The sequence below is a fragment of the Alligator mississippiensis genome, chromosome 3 (genome assembly GCF_030867095.1).
Source record: "Alligator mississippiensis isolate rAllMis1 chromosome 3, rAllMis1, whole genome shotgun sequence".
NCBI lineage: Eukaryota > Metazoa > Chordata > Crocodylia > Alligatoridae > Alligator > Alligator mississippiensis.
Window position 1 is genome coordinate 43,749,158 of NC_081826.1, and position 21,454 is coordinate 43,770,611.

Genomic DNA, 21,454 nt, shown 5'->3' on the forward strand with positions numbered 1-21,454 from the left:
GCATTGATTTAAAATTGATTTAGTCATAGAATTTAAACTAGAATTTATTACAGACAGAACATGCAATGGGGTAGAACCCAGATCATCTAGATCTAAGTGGTTCTCGTCCCAGTAAATGTTCAGTGGGTTGCCAAATAAAGGACAAATTTTCTTCTAAGGCATCTCTTCTCTGCTCAGCTGGAGCTCATTAATGATTCCATGTAGCTGGTTGGAGAACCATTGTCCCTTTGAAATAAAAGTTGTAGCAAACAGTGAGGGGCCTCTCAGCTGTTTGACATACCTCTGTTTATACCTAGGTTAATTTGCAAACCTTCATCTTTGCACATGTCTCAGGAACTAGATGCTGATGGGGCTGGCTGGGGCATAAGGGTGCTTCAGAGTTGGGGCTGCCTGCTGGCTAGCCCCACAATGGAGCACTCTCTTGCTCTGCCCAGTCCCTTCACAGCTTGTTGAGCCAGGTAAGAGCAGCCCCAGGATGGCAGGCTGACCCTCCAAGGCCCTCTGTCAGCTGGGGCTGCTTCAACCAAGCTCAATGTGCTGCAGTCCTGGGAACACATTCTCATTAAAAAGCTAGGTGACTGTGGAATTGATGCCTACATAGTCAGATGGGTTGCAAATTGGCTGGGGGGCTGCACCCAGAGAGTGGTGGTGGATGGGTCATATTTGACCTGGAGGGAGGTGGGCAGTGGAGTCCCCAGGGCTCGGTCCTTGGGCCTGTACTGTTCAATTTATTAGTGACTTGGATGAGGGGGTTGTCACAACCCAAAGTTGTGATTTGTTGTTTGTGTGTGCTTCAGCAACGCTAAATTATGTTCCCGCCTAAATTACAGTTTCCTTGCACGGTAGAGTTCTCTGCTGCGGGAGAGAACTCTGGTGCAATGGGGGATTTCCCACCTATTTGCAGCTTCTTTGCATGGTGCATTTCTTTTGCATCTCAGAGATGCACGGTGCAAAGGAGTTCCCGCCATTTGTATTTAGATTCACGCCACATTATTGGCCGGTTCTAAATGTAGGCACACGTGGCAGCTAGCTATTGGCTTGCTAGCCGTACAAAAGGCTTGGGTAGTTTCTGCCCAAGTCGGAGAGAGAGGAAACCTGGAGAGAGACAGAACTTACCAGGAGTAGGAGACTTCACGCTGTGTGAAGATCTCCAAGCGATGTGGACCCTTGCGGACCCAACGCGCCTCTCTTAAGCAGGCAACAGAGGTCTAAACAGCCTCTGGCCTCTCCCTGTCGCCGAGCACAATCCTAGACGTATCCATAGATTCATAGATTCATAGATGTTAGGGTCGGAAGGGACCTCAATAGAGCATCGAGTCCGACCCCCTGCATAAGCAGGAAAGAGTGCTGGGTCTAGATGACCCCAGCTAGATACTCATCTAACCTCCTCTTGAAGACCCCCAGGGTAGGGGAGCGCACCACCTCCCTTGGGAGCCCATTCCAGACCTTGGCCACTCGAACTGTGAAGAAGTTCTTCCTAATGTCCAATCTAAATCTGCTCTCTGCTAGCTTGTGGCCATTATTTCTTGTAACCCCCGGGGGTGCCTTGGTGAATAAATACTCACCAATTCCCTTCTGTGCCCCCGTGATGAACTTAAAGGCAGCCACAAGGTCGCCTCTCAACCTTCTCTTGCGGAGGCTGAAAAGGTCCAGTTTCTCTAGTCTCTCCTCGTAGGGCTTGGTCTGCAGGCCCTTAACCACACGAGTTGCCCTTCTCTGGACCCTCTCCAGGTTATCCGCATCCTTCTTGAAATGTGGCGCCCAGAATTGCACGCAGTACTCCAACTGCGGTCTGACCAGCGCCCGATAGAGGGGAAGTATCACCTCCCTGGACCTATTCGTCATGCATCTGCTGATGCACGATAAAGTGCCATTGGCTTTTCTGATGGCTTTGTCACACTGCCGGCTCATGTTCATCTTGGAGTCCACTAGGACTCCAAGATCCCTTTCCACCTCTGTGCCACCCAGCAGGTCATTCCCTAGGCTGTAGGTGTGCTGGACATTTTTCCTCCCTAGGTGCAGCACTTTGCATTTCTCCTTGTTGAACTGCATCCTGTTGTTTTCTGCCCACTTGTCCAACCTATCCAGGTCTGCCTGCAGCTGTTCCCTGCCCTCCGACGTGTCCACTTCTCCCCATAGCTTTGTGTCATCTGCAAACTTGGACAGAGTATATTTGACTCCCTCGTCCAAGTCACTGATGAAGACATTAAAGAGTATCTGTCCAAGGACCGAGCCCTGCGGGACCCCACTGCCCACACCCTTCCAGGTCGAAACCGATCCATCCACCACGACTCTCTGGGTGCGACCCTCCAGCCAATTCACCACCCACTGGACTGTGTAGTCATCCAAGTCACAGCCTCTTAACTTGTTCACCAGTATGGGGTGGGATACCGTATCGAAGGCCTTCCTGAAGTCTAAGTATACAACATCCACCCCTCCTCCTGTGTCCAGGCATTTCGTAACCTGGTCATAGAAAGAGACTAGATTGGTCAGGCATGATCTGCCCTCCACAAACCCGTGCTGGTTTCCCCTCAGCATAATTTGTCCTGCCGGGCTCTCACAAATGTGAGCCTTGATAATTTTTTCAAAGACTTTACCAAGGATGGAGGTGAGACTGACTGGCCTATAGTTGCCCGGGTCCTCCTTCCTCCCCTTTTTGAAAATGGGGACCACGTTAGCCCTTTTCCAGTCCTCCGGGACTTGGCCCGTGCGCCACGAGCGTTCAAATATTCCCGCCAGTGGCTCTGCAATGATGTCGGCCAGTGCCTTCAGCACCCTCGGATGGAGCTCATCCGGGCCTGCCGACTTAAAGGCATCCAGTTCTTCCAAGTGACTCTGCACCACCTCAGGATCTACGTATGGAAGTCTGGCGCCTTGCTGCTGCCTCTCTACAACCCCAGTGAGAGACTTGTCGTGCCCCTCACTTAGGAACACTGAGGCAAAGAACTCGTTGAGGAGTTCAGCCTTGTCCCCCCTATCTGTCACCAATTGTTTCTGCCCTAGTACTTGAGCTATATACTAATATAGGCTCAAGTGCCTATATTAGCATATAGGCACTTGAGCCCTGCGACTGGTGCCTTTGCTGCCCCCCCGCTCCGAGTCCCAAGGGGCCCATTGTTTCTTACCTTCTTGTTTCTTACCTGTTCTGTAGTGCTGGTCTCCCCATGGCTTTCAGGTTTCCAATGTTCTCCTTCTTCAGGCTGGGCTGTCCTTGTGGGTGCCACATGGTTTGGTGGTCCACAGCTTCCCCTGCCCTCGTACTCCCCTCCCCCCGACGAGCCTAGTTTAAAGCCCTATCCTTTGAACCCAATTTTCGAACCCACGGAGTCTTAACAGCTCCTGGGCCAGGGAACCGAACCCAATTTTCAAACCCATGGAGTCTTAACAGCTCCGGGGGACCTGGGAACCAAACTGAACCCACGGAGCTTCAGCAACTTTGTGAGGAAAGAATTGCCAAATCCGCGGAGCCTAAACCACTCCAGGGCCAAAGAACCGAGTTTGTCAGAGTCCTCCAATGATGACTGAAGCAGAGCTGCACCTGGAAAGCTATCCAGCCTACACTGTGACCATCTTGGGTGTAAGTAAATAATCTTTTCAATCAACCACTACGCCTCTGTGACTAATTCTAGCTCGCGCATACCAAACCGCCCCGCAGTTTTCTCCAGCCCCACGTGCCCGGGCTGCTGGCCACAGTCCACGTGTGCAAAGATGGGCCCGGCTTGCCCCCGGCCCGCACAGGGGTGAAATTTGCTGACAACACCAAGATTTGGGGCTAAGTGGGCACGCTAGAAGGGAGGGACAGGATATAACTGGACCTGGAGAGGTCCAGTTACCTGGTGTACAAGAGTCGATGCTGGACTACGAGAGTCGTAGATTCATAGATTCATAGATGTTAGGGTCGGAAGGGACCTCAATAGATCATTGAGTCCGACCCCCTGCATAGGCAGGAAAGAGTGCTGGGTCTAGATGACCCCAGCTAGATGCATATCCAACCTCCTCTTGAAGACCCCCAGGGGAGGGGAGAGCACCACCTCCCTTGGGAGCCCGTTCCAGACCTTGGCCACTCGAACTGTGAAGAAGTTCTTCCTAATGTTTAGTCTAAATCTGCTGTCTGCTAGCTTGTGGCCATTATTTCTTGTAACCCACAGGGGTGCCTTGGTGAGTAAAACCTCACCAATTCCCTTCTGTGCCCCCATGATGAACTTATAGGTAGCCACAAGGTCGCCTCTCAACCTTCTCTTGCGGAGGCTGAAGAGGTCTGGGTGCCCTAGTCTCTCCTCATAGGGCTTGGCCTGCAAGCCCTTAACCATACGAGTGGCCCTTCTCTGGACCCTCTCCAGGTTATCCACATCTCTCTTGAAGTGCGGTGCCCAAAACTGCATGCAGTATTCCAACTGCGGTCTGACCACCGCCCGATAGAGGGGAAGTGTCACCTCCTTGGTTCTGTTCATCATGCATCTGCTGATGCACGATAAAGTGCCATTAGTTTTTCTGATGGCTTCGTCACACTGCCGGCTCATGTTCATCTTGGAGTCCAGTAGGACTCCGAGATCCCTTTCCAAATCGTGCCTGACTAATCTAGTCTCTTTTTATGACCAGGTTACGAAACGCCTGGACACAGGAGGAGGGGTGGATGTCGTATACTTAGACTTCAGGAAGGCCTTTGATACGGTATCCCACCCCATACTGGTGAACAAGTTAAGAGGCTGTGACTTGGATGACTACACAGTCCGGTGGGTGGTGAATTGGCTGGAGGGGTGCACCCAGAGAGTCGTGGTGGATGGGTCGGTTTCGACCTGGAAGGGTGTGGGCAGTGGGGTCCCACGGGGCTTGGTCCTTGGACCGATATTCATTAATGTCTTCATCAGCTACTTGGACGAGGGAGTGAAGTGTACTCTGTCCAAGTTTGTGGATGGCACAAAGCTATGGGGAGAAATGGACACGCCGGAGGGCAGGGAACAGCTGCAAGCAGACCTGGACAGGTTGGACAAGTGGGCAGAAAACAACAGAATGCAGTTCAACAAGGAGAAATGCAAAGTGCTGCACCTAGGGAGGAAAAATGTCCAGCACACCTACAGCCTAGGGAATGACCTGCTGGGTAGCATGGAAGTGGAAAGGGACCTTGGAGTCCTAGTGGACTCCAAGATGAACATGAGTCAGCAGTATGACGAAACCATCAGAAAAGCTAATGGCACTTTATTGTGCATCAGCAGATGCATGATGAATAGATCCAAAGAGGTGATACTGCCCCTCTATCGGGCGCTGGTCAGACCGCAGTTGGAGTACTGCGTGCAATTCTGGGCACCGCACTTCAAGGGAGATGTGGATAACCTGGAGAGGGTCCAGAGAAGGGCCACTCGTATGGTTAAGGGCTTGCAGGCCAAGCCCTATGAGGAGAGACTAGGGCACCCGGACCTCTTCAGCCTCCGCAAGAGAACGTTGAGAGGTGACCTTGTGGCTGCCTATAAGTTCATCACGGGGGTACAGAAGGGAATTGGTGAGGTTTTACTCACCAAGGCACCCCTGTGGGTTACAAGAAATAATGGCCACAAGCTAGCAGAGAGCAGATTTAGACTAAACATTAGGAAGAACTTCTTCACAGTTAGAGTGGCCAAGGTCTGGAATGGGCTCCCAAGGGAGGTGGTGCTCTCCCCTACCCTGGGGGATCTTCAAGAGGAGGTTAGATAGGCATCTAGCTGGGGTCATCTAAACCCAGCACTCTTTCCTGCCTATGCAGGGGGTCGGACTCGGTGATCTATTGAGGTCCCTTACGACCCTAACATCTATGAATCTGTGAATCTATGAACAGGTTATAGGGGTGGGTGAATGTGAATAGGATGGGATTCAATACTGACAAGTGCAGGGTACTGCACTTTGGCAGAAAGAATGAGCAGCATACCTATAGGCTGGGGAACTCCCTTCTTGAAAGCACGGAGGCAGAAAGAGATCTTGGAGTCATTATCGATTCTAAAATGAACATGGGCCGCCAATGCGAGGACGCAGTCAGCAAGGCCAACCACACCTTGTCATGCATCCACAGATGCTTCACGAGCAGGTCCAAAGGGGTGATCCTCCCCCTCCACACGGCACTGGTCAGGCTGCAGTTGGAGTACTGCATCCAGTTCTGGGCACCGCACTTCAGGAGGGATGTGGCCAGCATCGAGAGGGTCCAGAGGAGGGCCACCTGCATGATCAGGGGGCAGCAGGGCAGGCACTACAAGGAGAGGCTAAGGGACCTGAACCTGTTCAGCCTTCACAAGAGAAGGCTGAGAGGGGATCTAGTGGCTGTCTATAAACTTACCAGGGAGGACCAGAGGGGAATGGGAGAGAACCTGTTCCCCCAAGCACCTCGCTGAGTAACAAGGAATAATGGCCACAAGTTGATTGAAAGTAGGTTCAGGCTAGACACCAGGAAGCACTACTTCACAGTCAGGGCAGCCAGGATCTGGAACCAGCTTCCAAGGGAAGTGGTGCTGGCTCCTACCTTAGGGGTCTTTAAACGAGGCTTGATAACTACCTAGCTGGGGTCATATGAGCTTAAACTTAGTAGGGGTCACATGAGCCCAGTATTCATTCCTGCCCAGGGCAGGGCGTCGGACTTGATGATCTGCTCAGGTCCCCTCCAACCCTACATCTATGAATCTATGAAATGCTGCACCTGGGAACAATAAACTCTGGCACAATATGCACCCGAGTTTATTGTTCTGTATTATAGCATGTGTAGACACACCCATTGAGGTTTTTAAAATCTTGTAAGATGTATTGCTACCTTCAGATTAGTAGACAAGACAGCTTCCTTTCTTTCAATTTCCCTCATTCCGTATTATAACACTGACCCTCTCTGATACTGTGCAGTGCAAATGCAGAACACTTTGATGATAACAGCATAGCTAAAGTAACATATATGTATGCAAATATTTACCAATATGAAAACATTGTCCCAGAAATGTTTGACTTTGAAAGTTTACTTGGAACTGGATCCTACAGTATTCTGATCTTTAGAGTATTACAAGATGCCACACACCCTGTTCCTGAGAACAGCTGGTTTTTAAACAACATGCAGAAGACCTTATTCTACTTCCATTAAAGGCAATAGGAGTGTTTCCATTGACTTGGTAGTAGGATCAAGTAGGATCAAAGTGAGCGCAGGTGGGAGAAAGTCCAGATATCATCACATGAGGCAAAAGTAATAACTATATATTGAGATAATCGATATCAAAATTTCCTAGGGAAACCACAGATATGTCTCTTCTCTCTATGGAGCGTTGTGGAATAGAAGGTGGTGTCTCACTGGCTACTGCATAAACAGCAGCTCCTACTTATTTATATAGATAAAAGTCTTACATGTTTATGAAGAAATAAATTTCCTGTATCCAAAGACTTCCATTTGTGCCAGACCATGTCAATAATTTTTGGAAGGTATTATACAAACATATGCGCACATACTCCTACAGTTTGACTATCCACTTCATATCTTCATGCATGCATCCAACCTTCGGTGAAAAAACATGAAAAGGACAAGCAGAAGAGTTGATTGGTATGAAAAGCTGTTATAAATTAGTGTTATGACATTCTAATAGTAGTATCTTATTCCTGTGCAGATAAGTAGATCTCAAAGTGCTTTTAAAAAAGGGTGTTTTATCAAGAGCTATCACACAGACAAAAGTGACATCCAGGGTTACTCAGTGAGTGGTGACTGCCCACAGAAGCTAGCCGTGGCTTCGGTGGTGGCCAATCTCGGCGGGGGGGATGTGCCCCCCATATCTCCCTGTACATGCCTATGAGACTCAGTCTGTTTTTTGGATTCTGTCTCAGTGGCCTAAAAGGAGGATGGAAGGTGTGGGCAGCCTCCACTCCTCCAAAAATTTCTGCCCAGGCATATGCATCAAAGGTCTGGGTGGCCTTCATGCATATACCATGATCCAGGAGGATCAATGGTTGCCACCACTTAATCTTGTTAAAGCTCAGCCTGCAGTTCTTAAAGTCTTTTACCTTGATTCATTTTTTTAAATTTTAGGTACAGTGGAATGATCCAGATGCAAAATATGAACTTCTTCCAAAAGAGAGGTTGCCCAGGTTCCCATTTACGATCAATAAGAACGGGACTATTTATGTGACTGAACCATTGGACAGGGAAGAAAAGGATTTTGTAAGTAAACTTGTAAAACCTAACCATAATCTTAGCTTGAGGAGTTGTTATGCGTGTGTACAAATGTATGAAAGTTGGTTGTGGACGGAAGAAAAAGAGGAAGGACAGGTTTGGTTTGATGTTTTTTCTTGTTGAATCCAAGTGAGTTAATAGACATGGAATTTAATGCAATTTAAGAACAAACGTGTTAATCCCACCTGATTATATTAATTTATCCAATAGGCATTAATTCAGTATTTATATTTTTCTTCTAGTTCTGTATGCCTTTTAGTGTTCATAGTCTACACTGATGTACATAGAATATGAGATATATACCAAGAAAGTATTACAGTACCTGACTGAAAAGTGCACTGTGCTTTCTGTGGTTAGGAATCATAGATCTCTGAAATCTTCCCTCTGCTTTTCTGTAGGAGATAGGATGGGGATTTATTTTTTTGACAACAGATAAAAAAGAATAAATGCATTTCCTGTTAGGATAGCAACAGATGTTTTCCAGTTCACTCTCTCTCCAAATGCATTCCTACATTCTACAAAGAGGAACAAAGAGTTGTATATATACTGTGTAACATATATCCTAGGGCTAGGCTTTAACTGTGCAAACTCATTTTTCTTTCCTAATTAAAATCATATGTTAAGTCAAAGTGTGAGCTTGAATTACCACTGTAGCTCAAGGCCTGCTCTAAGTTGTGCTACTTCTCCATCATTCTTGGGGGCCTTCAGGGCAGCTGGGAATCACTAGAGTTTAATAGCACTGTTCCCAATCTCTCTTTCCCCTGGCCATAGTCCCCCCACTAAAGAGGAGACTTGGCAAAGATGTTGGACATAGGAGCTGTTCTGGTGGCCTGCCACCACCTGAGGCTTCCTCATGATGTGTGAATCACAGGTATCCACCAGCTGAATGACTGCTTTGTTCTGGTGACTGGCCAGGATCTGACTTGTAGTAATGGATAAACAAAAATTTGCATTTTGAATTAACCCCAAGGACAGGCCAGAGTGCTGTCATAATGTGAAGTTTCCAGTCTATGTGGGAGTTAAATGTATTTTCTTTTTGACAATAATTATTGAACACGGGAAATAATTGCATATTTTTGACTGAGCTAAGAAAAAGATTATATACATTATAAGTTTTCAGGACCTAAACCTACCTTTTGGTGCTGAAAGAGATGATAAAATACTGAACAGCAATTGGTCAGCATATACAGATCAATTTTATACATGTGATGTTGAATTTGAAAAAACCATTTTTTTCCAGAATGTTTCTCTTTTCATTTCCTGTAAAGGCATAGTCAGCATTTGCCTGGGAATTCGTTGATCCCACACCAACACGTCATCATTAGGGTGTGGGAAAAAAGACAGATTCTTTTGGAAAAACCTCCAAAAAACAATGAGAAGTAGCAGTTATGCTGTAAGTGGAATACTACAAGTATAGCAAAACTGCTCCAAGGTTAACTGTGCCTCATCCATGGTTAAAGCTGGGGCAGTTTAGCTCGCTTGTAGCGCTACAGGCTCATTCACACGTAAGTTACAGCATAACAGCTGCATTGCATTCCCGAACAGCCTCTTACCATGCCATGTTGAAGCCACTTCAGGTACACATTTATCCATAACCATAGACTCTGGATTGGGTCTAAACAGCTCTACAGTGACATCTTGGACCATTGAAATCAATGGGACTTTTCCTGTGGACATCTACTCGAATCAGGGTTTCCCCTGCAGACTATATTATAGTCCTACTCTCATACAGGCATTCTTTTGTGACTTAAGGTAAATCATGCTCTGTTACCATCTAGTGAAATGAACATAATAATATATTTGTACATCTCTTGGGTGTTGAGAAAATAAATTCACTGATCAGTTCTGAGGCACCCAGACCCAGACCCAGACTCTCAAATATATATAAATGCCTTGGAGAATCTGACTCAAATGCTAAGGAAATAGGGATCATCAAAGAACCTGTAAGTAGTACAAAAATACTGACCAAATGTGCAAAAGGATCTTTTATTTTCTAACCAGGTTTTCATTGTTTTTCATTGTCATTTCAGTCTAAACTATTATAGTGTTTACCTTTTGCCATTCTTGTTGCAGTATACCTTCTATGCAACTGCAAAAGATGAACAAGGAGAAATACTAGACAAGCCTTTGGAAATTCAAATTGTGGTGGAAGATGTTAATGATAATCCACCTGTGTGCCAGAAAGCTTTAACCATATTTGAAGTTCAGGAGAATGAAAATGTAGGTAAGAAAATATTTTTTGATCCTATACTGCAAAAGCATTCTCTTGGTCTGAATGCTGTTTCCGTTAAAGACGACTAAAGCTATCATTTTAAGGCCTTCTGCAGCCACAGGCATTCTGTAGGTAGAGTGCTTACTCATGCACTATCTCACTGACAACTGTGAAAAAGACTGTCAGTGTGATTAAAGGTGCCGAATCAAACCTTCAGTGTACAAATTTGATTGCATTTAGTCTATAACACTATCTTCCACAACCTCAGTTTTGCTCCACTGCTAAGATGTAAAAAAGAATTCCCCTTTCTTTATTAAAATACAAGATAATGCTTGCTCTAATTGAGTAATTGCATTTCTTTCCCCCTTATGTGCACAGATATGACTTCACTGATTCCAGTGGAATTGTAAGTTAAATCTATCCCAAAGTCTTCGTATTATTTATTCACTGCTAAGGCCAGGATTGTCCGCAATGATCATTTACTCTAACCACAGTGCATAATACAAGCAATAAAATTGCTCCCAGTAATAACTGAATCAGGTCCTATAACTGCTGTCTAAGTCAGAGCACATATTTTAAGTCAATCTACTGTGTTTCTTTTCAGGATTGTATTGCTTCTCCAATATTTGTATCACTGTTGAGGTTCTTTGTATTTCATTCTGTGGGGAAGTGGAGAAAATATGTTATCTGACTAATATCTATCTTTCCTTGACCCTAGGAAGTATTATTGGAACTCTGGAAGCTTCAGACATGGATCAACAAGGCACTCTTAATTCTCGCTTGCAATTCCATATTGTGGATCAGAACCCCAAAATTCCTGTAGATAAATTATTCATTGTTCAGCAAGAAGCCGGGACATTCCAGTTAAGGAGCTCTTCATTAAACAAGCACATAGTTTCTAACTATACCCTGAAAGTGGAAGTAACAGATGCAGGTCAGTAGAGATGGTTGTTTGTTACACATTGGAAGAATCTCACACTTCACCTTACCTGATTCAGTGTTCAGTATCCAAGTTGTTCTTGTTCAGGAATTTAGGTGTTGCAGGAGAGGGCACTAAAGGCACTAAACAGTGGGCCCATCTACATGAGACACTTACTGAACATTAGTTTAATAATTAGTTTAATAACACTGTGCAGTAGTGTGGCAATTAAGAAACATGCTAATAGCCTGCTGGGCATTGTTATTAGGCTAATGCACAGTAAGCATCACAAAATACCTGTGTGCTGGTGCTACTGCACAGTAACTGTAATTACTGTGCATTTTGTTAGTACTTTATTAAGCAAGTACTAAACTAAATGTGCAGTATCTAAGGCACATTAATAATGAACATGTAGATGTACCCAGCAAGACTGAAAGCTACACTTCTTTTTGAATTTCACTTAGTTTTTTTAAAGATGCAGAGGTGAGCTCTTGAAGAAAGGGTTACCCACAATATAGAAAACTGAAGAAGATGCATGATGATGACCTCCAGAGGTATTTTGGGAATGAAGAAAGGTTCAAATAGGTAGTCTCACCAAAATTAAATATACACTAGTATAAATATAGATAAATGTTAATAGCAAATTTAATAATGAAATACAGATGAGATATAAATGAGCAAACCACACAGGTAAGGCATATCAAGCAAATGATTAGAATTTATAAAATATACTTCAATCCAAAGAAATATCAACCTTATTAATATTTAAAAGAAATTACTCTTATATTTTCTAAGTTCTAAAGTCATAGAAAAACCTTCAACAAGTGGGCAGCCTGTTAGGGAAAAAGGACTTCTTACCTAGGTCTCAGAAACCATGTTCTTAAAAAACACTAACCAGGCATTCCTGGAGGTGAGCCAGTCAGCAAGAACTGTAATTCAAGACCAAAGAGTGAAGATTTCAAAGTGGACCTAGATTTTTATACTCTATTGCCTGGCTAAAGCTTACTAGATAAGGCTAAAAATATAAAAATGTTTCTACTAGGTCCTACTCAAATTCAGACCGATTTAATTCCTATTTAGTAGGTTCCAATATAATTAGAAATGTATTTTTATTCTCTATTTAAGCGATACCTTGGCTAAAATCAGATCTAAATACCATAAAACTGCTAAATGCACTCTGGGCAACCTTTAGCCTACTTCTTTTGACCTGTCTTTCTGGAACTTTGTACAATTATTCTCACCATTCTCTCATTTGTTTATTTCCTTGGCCTCTTCTCTTATGCAAACCTTGGTCAAGCAAATACGATATATTGTCACTAAGTAGCATGGGGCCTAAAATAGTCTTCAATGATTTGTGGAGTTTCCTTTGGGTTTAATGAAAAACCTAAAAGGGCATTTATAGATGTTCTCTGGGAGGCAGGGGGCCCTTTAATTAGCGCAGATCTGGGAGCCATGCTAATTAAAGCGCCCAGAGCATCACGTGTATCAACATCCCTGTACTGAAAAAAGGTGGCATAGCGCTTTGAACTAAGTTCATCAAACAAGTTTTAGTTTAAAGTGCCCTGCTGCCATTTTTCAGTGCGGGGTTGCTAATAAACACATGATGCTGGAGTCTGCTGGAGCACAGTAATTACCATGTTCCAGCAGACTCCATTAATTGTGTCTGCTCTGATACACTGTAATAACAGCGCATTGGAGCAGCCTCCCTGTATGTGTATAGGAGGCCAAAGTGTCTAATTGAAGAAATTTCAGAAAATTCAATACAATTAACCAATTTCCACATAGTCTATGCAGAAAAACAGTTCTAAAAGTCTTTGCAAAACCTGTTATAGAAGAGCCCTGAAATCCTTAATAGTTAACTAAGTGATATATTTTTAAAGCAGTGGTCCTGTGCTTTCACTGATCTGTGGGGGAGCAAAAGGCAGGGCAGGGTGGCACCTTATAGAATAACATGTACGGACAGGCAGGAGCTTTTGTAGGCTACAGACTACTTTGTCAAATGCTATAAGGTGCCACCCTGCCCTGCTTTCTGCCTAACTTCAGACTCACACCTGCATCTCTTATTACAAACAAATAATATACTCTGCATGGTATATTCAACCTGGACTCTAGTGGTGGTGATGTCACTTTTAGCTTTTTAACTTCCCATGGTCATAAGCAACATCAGAGGGTCTTACAGGAATCATGTTGCCATAAACCATGGCTTGGGGAACCACTGAATTAAAAGCTTCATCTTGAAATCCTTAACCAGCCAAAACTTCCCCTGGCCACACTACTACACAAAAGCAAAGAGAAAGCAAATTTACATGTCTCTTATGTTAATGAAACAGCATTGCTTAGACAGTAGCAGCTTAAACAGCGATATGAGAACTGTGAATAACATGGTGGTTTATTTTGAAGGCTCATATGAATTATATCCAAACTATTGTATTTAGGATATTTCTTGAGTCCTGGTTTATGAAGCACATGTTGCTAATACTAAGATCTTCCTTTATGTAGATTATTTTAAATCAACCACTGCAGACTTTGGGACCTATAAAACGTGCTGAAAATGAATGGATGTAGGAAGTATTACAGGAAGACGGAAAAGGAAAGGGGAGAGAGAGAAAGAGAGAGAGAGAGAATCCCCTCCTCCCCACCTCAAAATCATAATTCTGTGTTGGCTCCCAGTACTTTGTAGCCAGTCCTTGTGACGGTTGGAGGATTTTACTTTGATTGTAATACCCCGTGCAGTCGTTCACATGTATGCTAATAGAAAAAATAAAACATTTCCTGCAGAAATGTGGTGTGTCATACGGTTTTATTCTGTTTTGTGCAGGATTCAAAACAGAGTGTGATGTGCAAATAAATATCATTGACATCAATGATCAGATTCCCATCTTTGAAAAATCAGATGTAAGTATTTCTAATGTTGTTTTTGATATTACTAACCAAGCTATAACTAAACATTTGGGCCTGATCCATGGTCTGTTGAAGGGACAATGCCAGAAATTTAGTCTCCAAAGTTAGGTTTTGTAAATTGGGGGTGGAAAAATAAAAGACTTTGACTCCCCACCCCCCTGCCCTCATGTGTTGTATTTAAATTTTGCCTTGCTCCCATCCCAAATATGGTATAAGTTAGGTGTGTCCCAATAAGTGAAATTTACTGCTAGCATGTTCAGTTCTAATCATTTAAAATGTTACCAGTAATCTTTAAATAATTTTCATATAAATCCACATTTCTAACAGTGTCTTTTCTACAAAGAGAGGGGCTTTTCAATAAAAATAGTTATTGAAAAAATATTGCAATAAACTATGTGGAGCAGATTAAATAGTTGGCCAAAATCTACCATCAGTTACATCTAGGTTGCCTCACTAGCTGACTTTTATGGATTTTATTTATTTAAATGTAATAATATTTTGCCATTTTCTTTCTGAAATAATAATAGCAATCTGTGCTGTATGATCATGCTTATACAATCAATTTAAAAAGGGATAAGCATTTGAAAATTAAAAAACGCTAGCCCCATATGATTACTCACCATGTAAACTAACTGAAGAGATAAGGAAAACAACATTTTGTTGGCATGTGTCCAGTGTACCTTTTGTTTGAGAGTATATTTAAAAAGGTCTGTGAGCCTAGAAATTCAACAGAAACTTTTATTAGAAGATTAATCATTTAAACTCATGGTTGTTAAAGGCTCTAACAGTGAAAGCCACTCCATTCACATGATGTCCAAGTCTTTGGGATCTATATAAAGGAGTCATTTAGGAGGTAAAATGGAGTCTGCCCAAAGAACTGAGGCACCTGACTGATGTTGTAGGTGCCTGGGTCCAAAATTCAGATTCTCTGCTGTTCAGCTTTCACTTCCTCCTGGAGATGTCTAATATATCCAGGTGTTGAAGTGTTTATCAGCAAAGTTCCAGGTGTATAAACAGTTGCTGTTGGATGTACCCAGAACCTAAGTCTTGATAGTGCCAGACATCTAGGTGCCAACCTCGTGACTAAGCCCCTTTGGGAATCACAAAATAGGTATGACCCTGCCTGTCTCAATCCAGTAGGCATTCTTAGAACAAATCTGCTGGATCAGACCATGCAGAAAAACAAAGAGGAAGATGTGATTATCCCTTAATTTCACTGGGTGCCTGTAGATGTGCAGGGACATTGCTCTGACACACTGTTATTACAGCATTTCAGATTAAGACTCCATTAATCAAGTCTGCTAGAGCATGCTAATTAGTGCACTTCAGCAGCTTCCACATCTCATGTATTCAGCATCCCCGTGCCTTAACTAAAGCTTGTTGAATGAGCTTTAGTTAAAGTGCCCCCACTGCCTTTTTATAGCACGGGATACTGAATTCATGAGACATTGCAGGAGCTTTAATTAGAGGAGCTTTTAAAGCCCCTCTAATTAAAATGCCCCCCTTCCCCCCACAATCCCAAAGCACACGTAAAGATACCCATTATGTCTTCTTTCTGAAATGGAGATAATTGTCCACAGGGTTTCTGTCTGTGGGTCACTAGCTGCTTGTAGCACTGAAGTTCATTTCTTTATATGATTCCCAGTGTCTTATGCTTTAATGATCTTTTCTCCTCAGTATGGTAATGTGACTATTCCAGAAGATACTCCAATAGGAAATGTAATACAAGAAATTCAAGCTACTGATGTAGATGAACCATTCACTGGAAGCTCTCAAATCATTTACCAGATTGAAGAGGGGGACCCAGGAAAAAATTTCTTCATAGAGACAGACCCCAAAACAAATAGAGGATTCATCAAGATTCAAAAGGTGAATAAATGGATCGCTTTAATTCCTGAGTTTTAGCTGCACAAACACTTTTTTTTCTTTACTCTTTTCTCTTGTTGTTCTACAACATGTTAAACAAGGTCCAGTATTTAATGGTCGGATCACTGTTTAAAATTTGTTCTCCTTCCTTGTAAGGCAGAGACTTTGACATGTAATATTGAACTGGAAGGAACTAGTTAATTAAAGTAGCTTCAGAATTGATAGTTAAACTACATGTGCCCTGGAAAATGAAAAAAAAGTATCATGAAATGTAGTATGTAACAAACATTTGTGATTCAAGTCATGATGGCTGTAACACTTTACACAATGGCTGTAGCAGAGCAGAAAAGGTTTTAATTCTGAAGTGTATTGAAGCCCTTTGTTTTTTACTATAAAAAGGTGGTGATAATTTGTTGAAACCTACACAGCAGTAGTGCTTTATTTCTCGCTGGTATATACCTGAAAGGACATCTTATCTGTCCATTATAATATGAATGTCTTTTATCTTGATTATATCAAATATTGTACCAACCATCCATCTTTCATCCACTAAGTCAAATGCTAGATACATAAAATTTACATTGTAATCTTTGCTAGAATATCATGTTTGTGGCTGTACTAGAATTCAGTTGTGGAATTCCTCATGTGGAAGCTCCACTGGTGTCAGGAGAATTAACATAGATGTGTCCCTCACTGAAACTTGTCAGTTTCTTCAAAATATATCACAAAATATATGACAGCATATTATGCAGTAGATATTTGTATTCCATGAAATCATTGTATTATATGCTGTGTTATTTCTTAGGGCCACTGGAAAATGAAGTCTCCAGGACAGTTGTTTGTAATCTGCTATTAGGCACGACACCTGTCTCAGGCATGGAACTATAAAGTGGTTGAGCATTCCCAGTCCTTCATGACTTTCACTGTGGAATAGCAATATCTTGTGAGTGGGAGTTTGTTTCTACTGAAGTGCATATTAACTGAGAGAAAGCCAAAGTACTCTTCACTAAAAGAAGAAATCAGTACATGTGGTGTTTCAGTAGTGTAAGAGTGATGTTGTAGCTACAATGGTCCAGAAATTATGCAGGAGGCAAGAATCCCTTAGGGTGGTATCTTTTATTGGACCGACTCTGTACTTGGAATAAAGTTAGATAAACTTCTGCATGCAAAACATTTTCTGCTGAGTCTCTGATAACAGGAAGCCAGGCACAGCACAGTGAAAAAACAACAGAGGGCAGGGGCTGAGATAATTCTCAGGGATAGCAGACATGCAGAAGAAAAGAAGCTGATAAGTGATAGCTGATAACTATCAAAAGGGAGGAGGGTTGTCCTATTCTTCCTTGTGTAGGAAGAATATAGGAGTTGGATGAAATATTATGTGCCATGAACCATATGTCATGTTTAGTATCCAGCCAGCTTATGAATTTTTGTTCTGAAGTTCACCTTTTAAAGGTGTTAGATGGATTTCCATTGAGCGTCAGGATAGAGAGATCAGAAGCAGTGGTTGTTCTGTGAGCAAAGTGCTCCTAGTGGTTTTCCAACCTTTATATTTTTTTCTGTGAGAGTTTGTTCTGGTGCAGTTGCCATTTAGTTTCATCCACATAGTTGACATAAGGGTACTCGGTGCATCAGATCCGGTATATCACATATTGGGAAAGGCCTGTGTAGAAACCTCAGATTCTTATGGTTTTCTGTGGTGTTCAATGCATTCTGGCTGCTTTTAATTTAATAATAGAAAAACTCATAATTATTGCTAAGAGTTTCAAAAGTGTAGGCATTTTTCTTTTGCAGTTAACTTTTTCAAAGGCAGCTGAATTTATAGACCCAAAAAAGCTATTATTCATCATCTGAACAGTAAAATATATTTTATCATTGGCCTTACCTGCAGCCATCTGGGATACGGTCAGTCATCTGCATGTGCAATTTGCTTGAATATCATGATTCTGGATTATCATGTTTCTATTCTCAGTGGTGGCAGATAATAAAATAAGGAGCAAAGGTCTCAAGTTGTAGCAAAGGAAGTTTAAGGTAGATATTAGGAAAAACTTTCACACCAAGTGGGTAGTAAAGCACTGGAACAGACTACACAGAAAGGTTGTGGAATCTCTGTCCTTAGGGGTTTTTAAGAGCCAAGTAGACAAAGCCTTGGTTGGGATGGTCAGGTTGGGGATGGTCCTGCTTTGAACAGAGGGTTGGACCACATGACCTGCTGGGGTCCCTTGCAACCATAATTTTTTATGATTATGATTCTATGGATTTCAGTATTGTTTTATAAGGAAATAATTATTAGATTTTTTTCCCTTACAAATAGGGCTGTTAATTAATCATGATTAATGTGCACAATTAACGTGTTAATAGTTGTTTGTGTTAATTTTTTAATGCATTAATCATGCATGTTGTTTTGGAGCCTGTACCTGGGCTCTGCTCCTCTACTGTCACCGCTACTTCCAAGCCATCCTGTGGGGCAGCGGTGGCAGTGCAGAAGACCACAGAGCAGCCCAGGTGTGGGCTCCAGTTAGCTACAGCAGGTGGGGAGGGGCGCACACACACACAGATGAGCAGCTGCAGCCTGCAGGTGGCCAGGAACATAGCTCAGCAGTGTGTGAGCAGTGCCCAGCAGGCAAGTCTGTGAAGGGGAAGGGGCATGGGGGAAGAAAGGGGTGGGGGGACAATAGATCAAGGCCCCCATAGTGAGGGAGGGAGTGGGGCAGAGGCAGGGGCAGGGACTGGGTTGGATGGGGGGGAGGGTTCCCGCTTCTGTGCACACTCCCAGGGGAGGCATAAGGGGCATGTGCCCCCTGGATTTGTGTGCAGGAGGGAGGTGGGCTGCCACTGCAGGCTGGGGCTCTGTGCCCCACTGCCTTTGCCCTGGGAGCTGCACACTGGCTGCATCATGTCCCCTGCCTGCCTGGCAGTGGGAGGCACAGCATGGTGTCACGTGGTTCCTGGGTCAACAATAGCAAGATGCAGAGTCCCAAGCCCGCAGCCTGCATCTGCCCTGTGCACAAATTTGGGGGGCACATGCCCCCCATGTCTTCCCGAGGGGCATGCACAGCAGTGGGAGCAGCCCCCTCCATGCCCCTAGATGGGCTGTGGCTCCATCCCATCACCCACCCTGGCCCTGGGGCCCCATTCACTCCAGCCCCTCCCTTTGCATCTGCCCCACTCCCTCAGCATAGGGACCTCGAACTGACCATCCCCATCCCTTCCCTCCCTCTCTTCCTCACCCCCCCCCACACTTACCTGCTGGGCAGGGGTGTGTGTGTGTGTGTGTGTGTGTGTGTGCGCGTGCCTGTCTGCCCCTCACTCCCAAGCCACAGCTCCCCCAGCCCTGCTGCTGCCCCTCACTCCTGACCCTCATTATCCCACATCCTGCCAGGGTATGCAGGAATCCCCCTCCCCAGGCTCCAAACACCCCACACACACCCACAGTCCCCGACATCTTCACAAATCCCACCCCCACAGCACCTATCCCCACCCCTCAACCATACAAAGTAAATGCATAATTTTGCATAACTTTGAGTTTTCTGTGCATATTTTTGAGTTTTTAGCTGTGTGATTAAAATTGCAATTAATTACGACTAATTTTTTATATTGCGCAACTAATCACGATCAAATTTTTTAATCGTTTGACAGCCTTACTTACTAATCATGTAAGAATTTTTAACCAGTTCTGAACCAGAACTTCCTTCCCTGTAGCAAATAATATTGTTATAAATGAGATGATAAAATTTGGGAAAATTTGGGTAAATGCTAAATTTGGGGAAAGCAGTTACAACCTTTATTGGAATTGTTGTTTATCAAGGAAGGCTTCTACTGTGTAGCCCAGGGGCTTTCAATCTTTTCAGACTCAAGACACCCCTCTAGGACTTTTAGCAGCACCCCATTTATAAATGAATATAAATGTATTATGAATATTATAATGTAAACATTACCATTCTATTATTAATTAATATGTTATTAATGTTGCAACCTTTCCCCATTTACTCAGGCTCTCGATTTTGAAAAAACTCCAATGTATAACCTTACGATCAAGGCCACAAACCCTGAACCTCTGGTGTCTGGAGTACAGTATCGGTCAAACTCCACTGCCTATTTCAGAGTTATTGTGACTGATGTGAACGAACCACCTGTTTTCAGGCAGCTTACTTATATAACAGCTGTATATGAAGATACTCCTGTAAACACCTGGGTAATGAAAGCAGAGGCATATGATCCTGAGGGGGATGAAATAAGGTAAAAAAAAAAATAGTGTCTTCTCTTTATTTACATTTATAATATTTAGTGGATTCTTACATCAGCTGCTAGCTTCATTACTTCAGCTTGTGAACATCCAGTTATAAATGCTGGGGCTAGGGACAGCAATACATCTATTTAGAACAGGACCCATCCAAACTTCTAAAATACAAGGAAATACAAAGCTTTTTCAAATGCATGTATATGTTAAATTTGACTGTGGGAAATAATACAGTGAAAAGAGTTGGGTGTGATTCTGTTGTAGTATGTGATCTTTTCCAGCAGTGTTTCTGTATCTACTTTCTTGTTTTATGTTGCATTTAGAATAACTAGTGGGACTTGTGGTGGTGTATGAAATAAAGGCCACAGCAAATCTCTAGAAAGAAAGGCATTACTGAGTTGAAAACAATCATTGTTTCCAGGATTTAGAGTTTCAAGTGGGTTTAACTAGTGAATGTACTGTGCACAGAGTTGAAGGAGAATAAAAATAGGCCACAGACCAATAACGCTTTCATATCAATAAAGGAGTTTTTTGATGCTTTTTATTCACTACAACATACCCATAAACTAACTGAAGACTAATTCATGTAAAGCCCATGTTTGGTATTACGTTCAATATTTTTAAAATTGATCTTTTATTTCTTGTTTAATTCTCAAAGCCTAAGTCTCTGTGGGTATGTCTACATGTGCATTAATGAGCTTTAGTTAATGCACATTAAATCTAGGACCTCCAGGCATTTGTATACATACATTTTTGAGCTGCTATGTGCTGCAGAAAATAGTGGTGGCACACTTTTGAACTAAAACACCTCAGCTGCCATTTTCTCAGTGTGGACACGCACTTTACTGTTTATACGAATGCATGTGCTGCAGCGCCGGGCACTTTTAAAAGCACCTGGTGCTGCGGTGCAAGCATGTCTACAAATGGTTCCTTTGGGAGGTACTAGGAAAATGTGCGTTAGCTTGTTTAATGCACGTTAACTAAAGATCATAGTTTTAAGTGATGCTTAATGCATCACGTTACCATATTTGAATGTGTATCAACTAAATAGCACATTTTTAGTGCTGGTTTAATTTGCATTAAAATAAGCTAATGTGCATTAAAGCACATATGTAGACACACCCACTATAGCTGTCACATCACAGCAGTAGTAGCACA

At 43.2% G+C, this 21,454-nt stretch overlaps 1 protein-coding gene across 1 annotated transcript in view; it reads left to right on the forward strand.

Moving 5' to 3' along the window:
* The window catches only part of CDH17 (cadherin 17), a 55,154-nt gene that overhangs the window by 19,543 nt on the left and 14,157 nt on the right, over positions 1–21,454 (forward strand). Inside the window, exons 8-13 of the mRNA XM_019495694.1 lie at positions 8,018–8,149; positions 10,235–10,385; positions 11,092–11,307; positions 14,111–14,187; positions 15,871–16,062; positions 20,051–20,295. Of these exons, the coding sequence (XP_019351239.1) occupies positions 8,018–8,149; positions 10,235–10,385; positions 11,092–11,307; positions 14,111–14,187; positions 15,871–16,062; positions 20,051–20,295 (1,013 nt within the window). The remainder of the gene's footprint in view (positions 1–8,017; positions 8,150–10,234; positions 10,386–11,091; positions 11,308–14,110; positions 14,188–15,870; positions 16,063–20,050; positions 20,296–21,454) is intronic.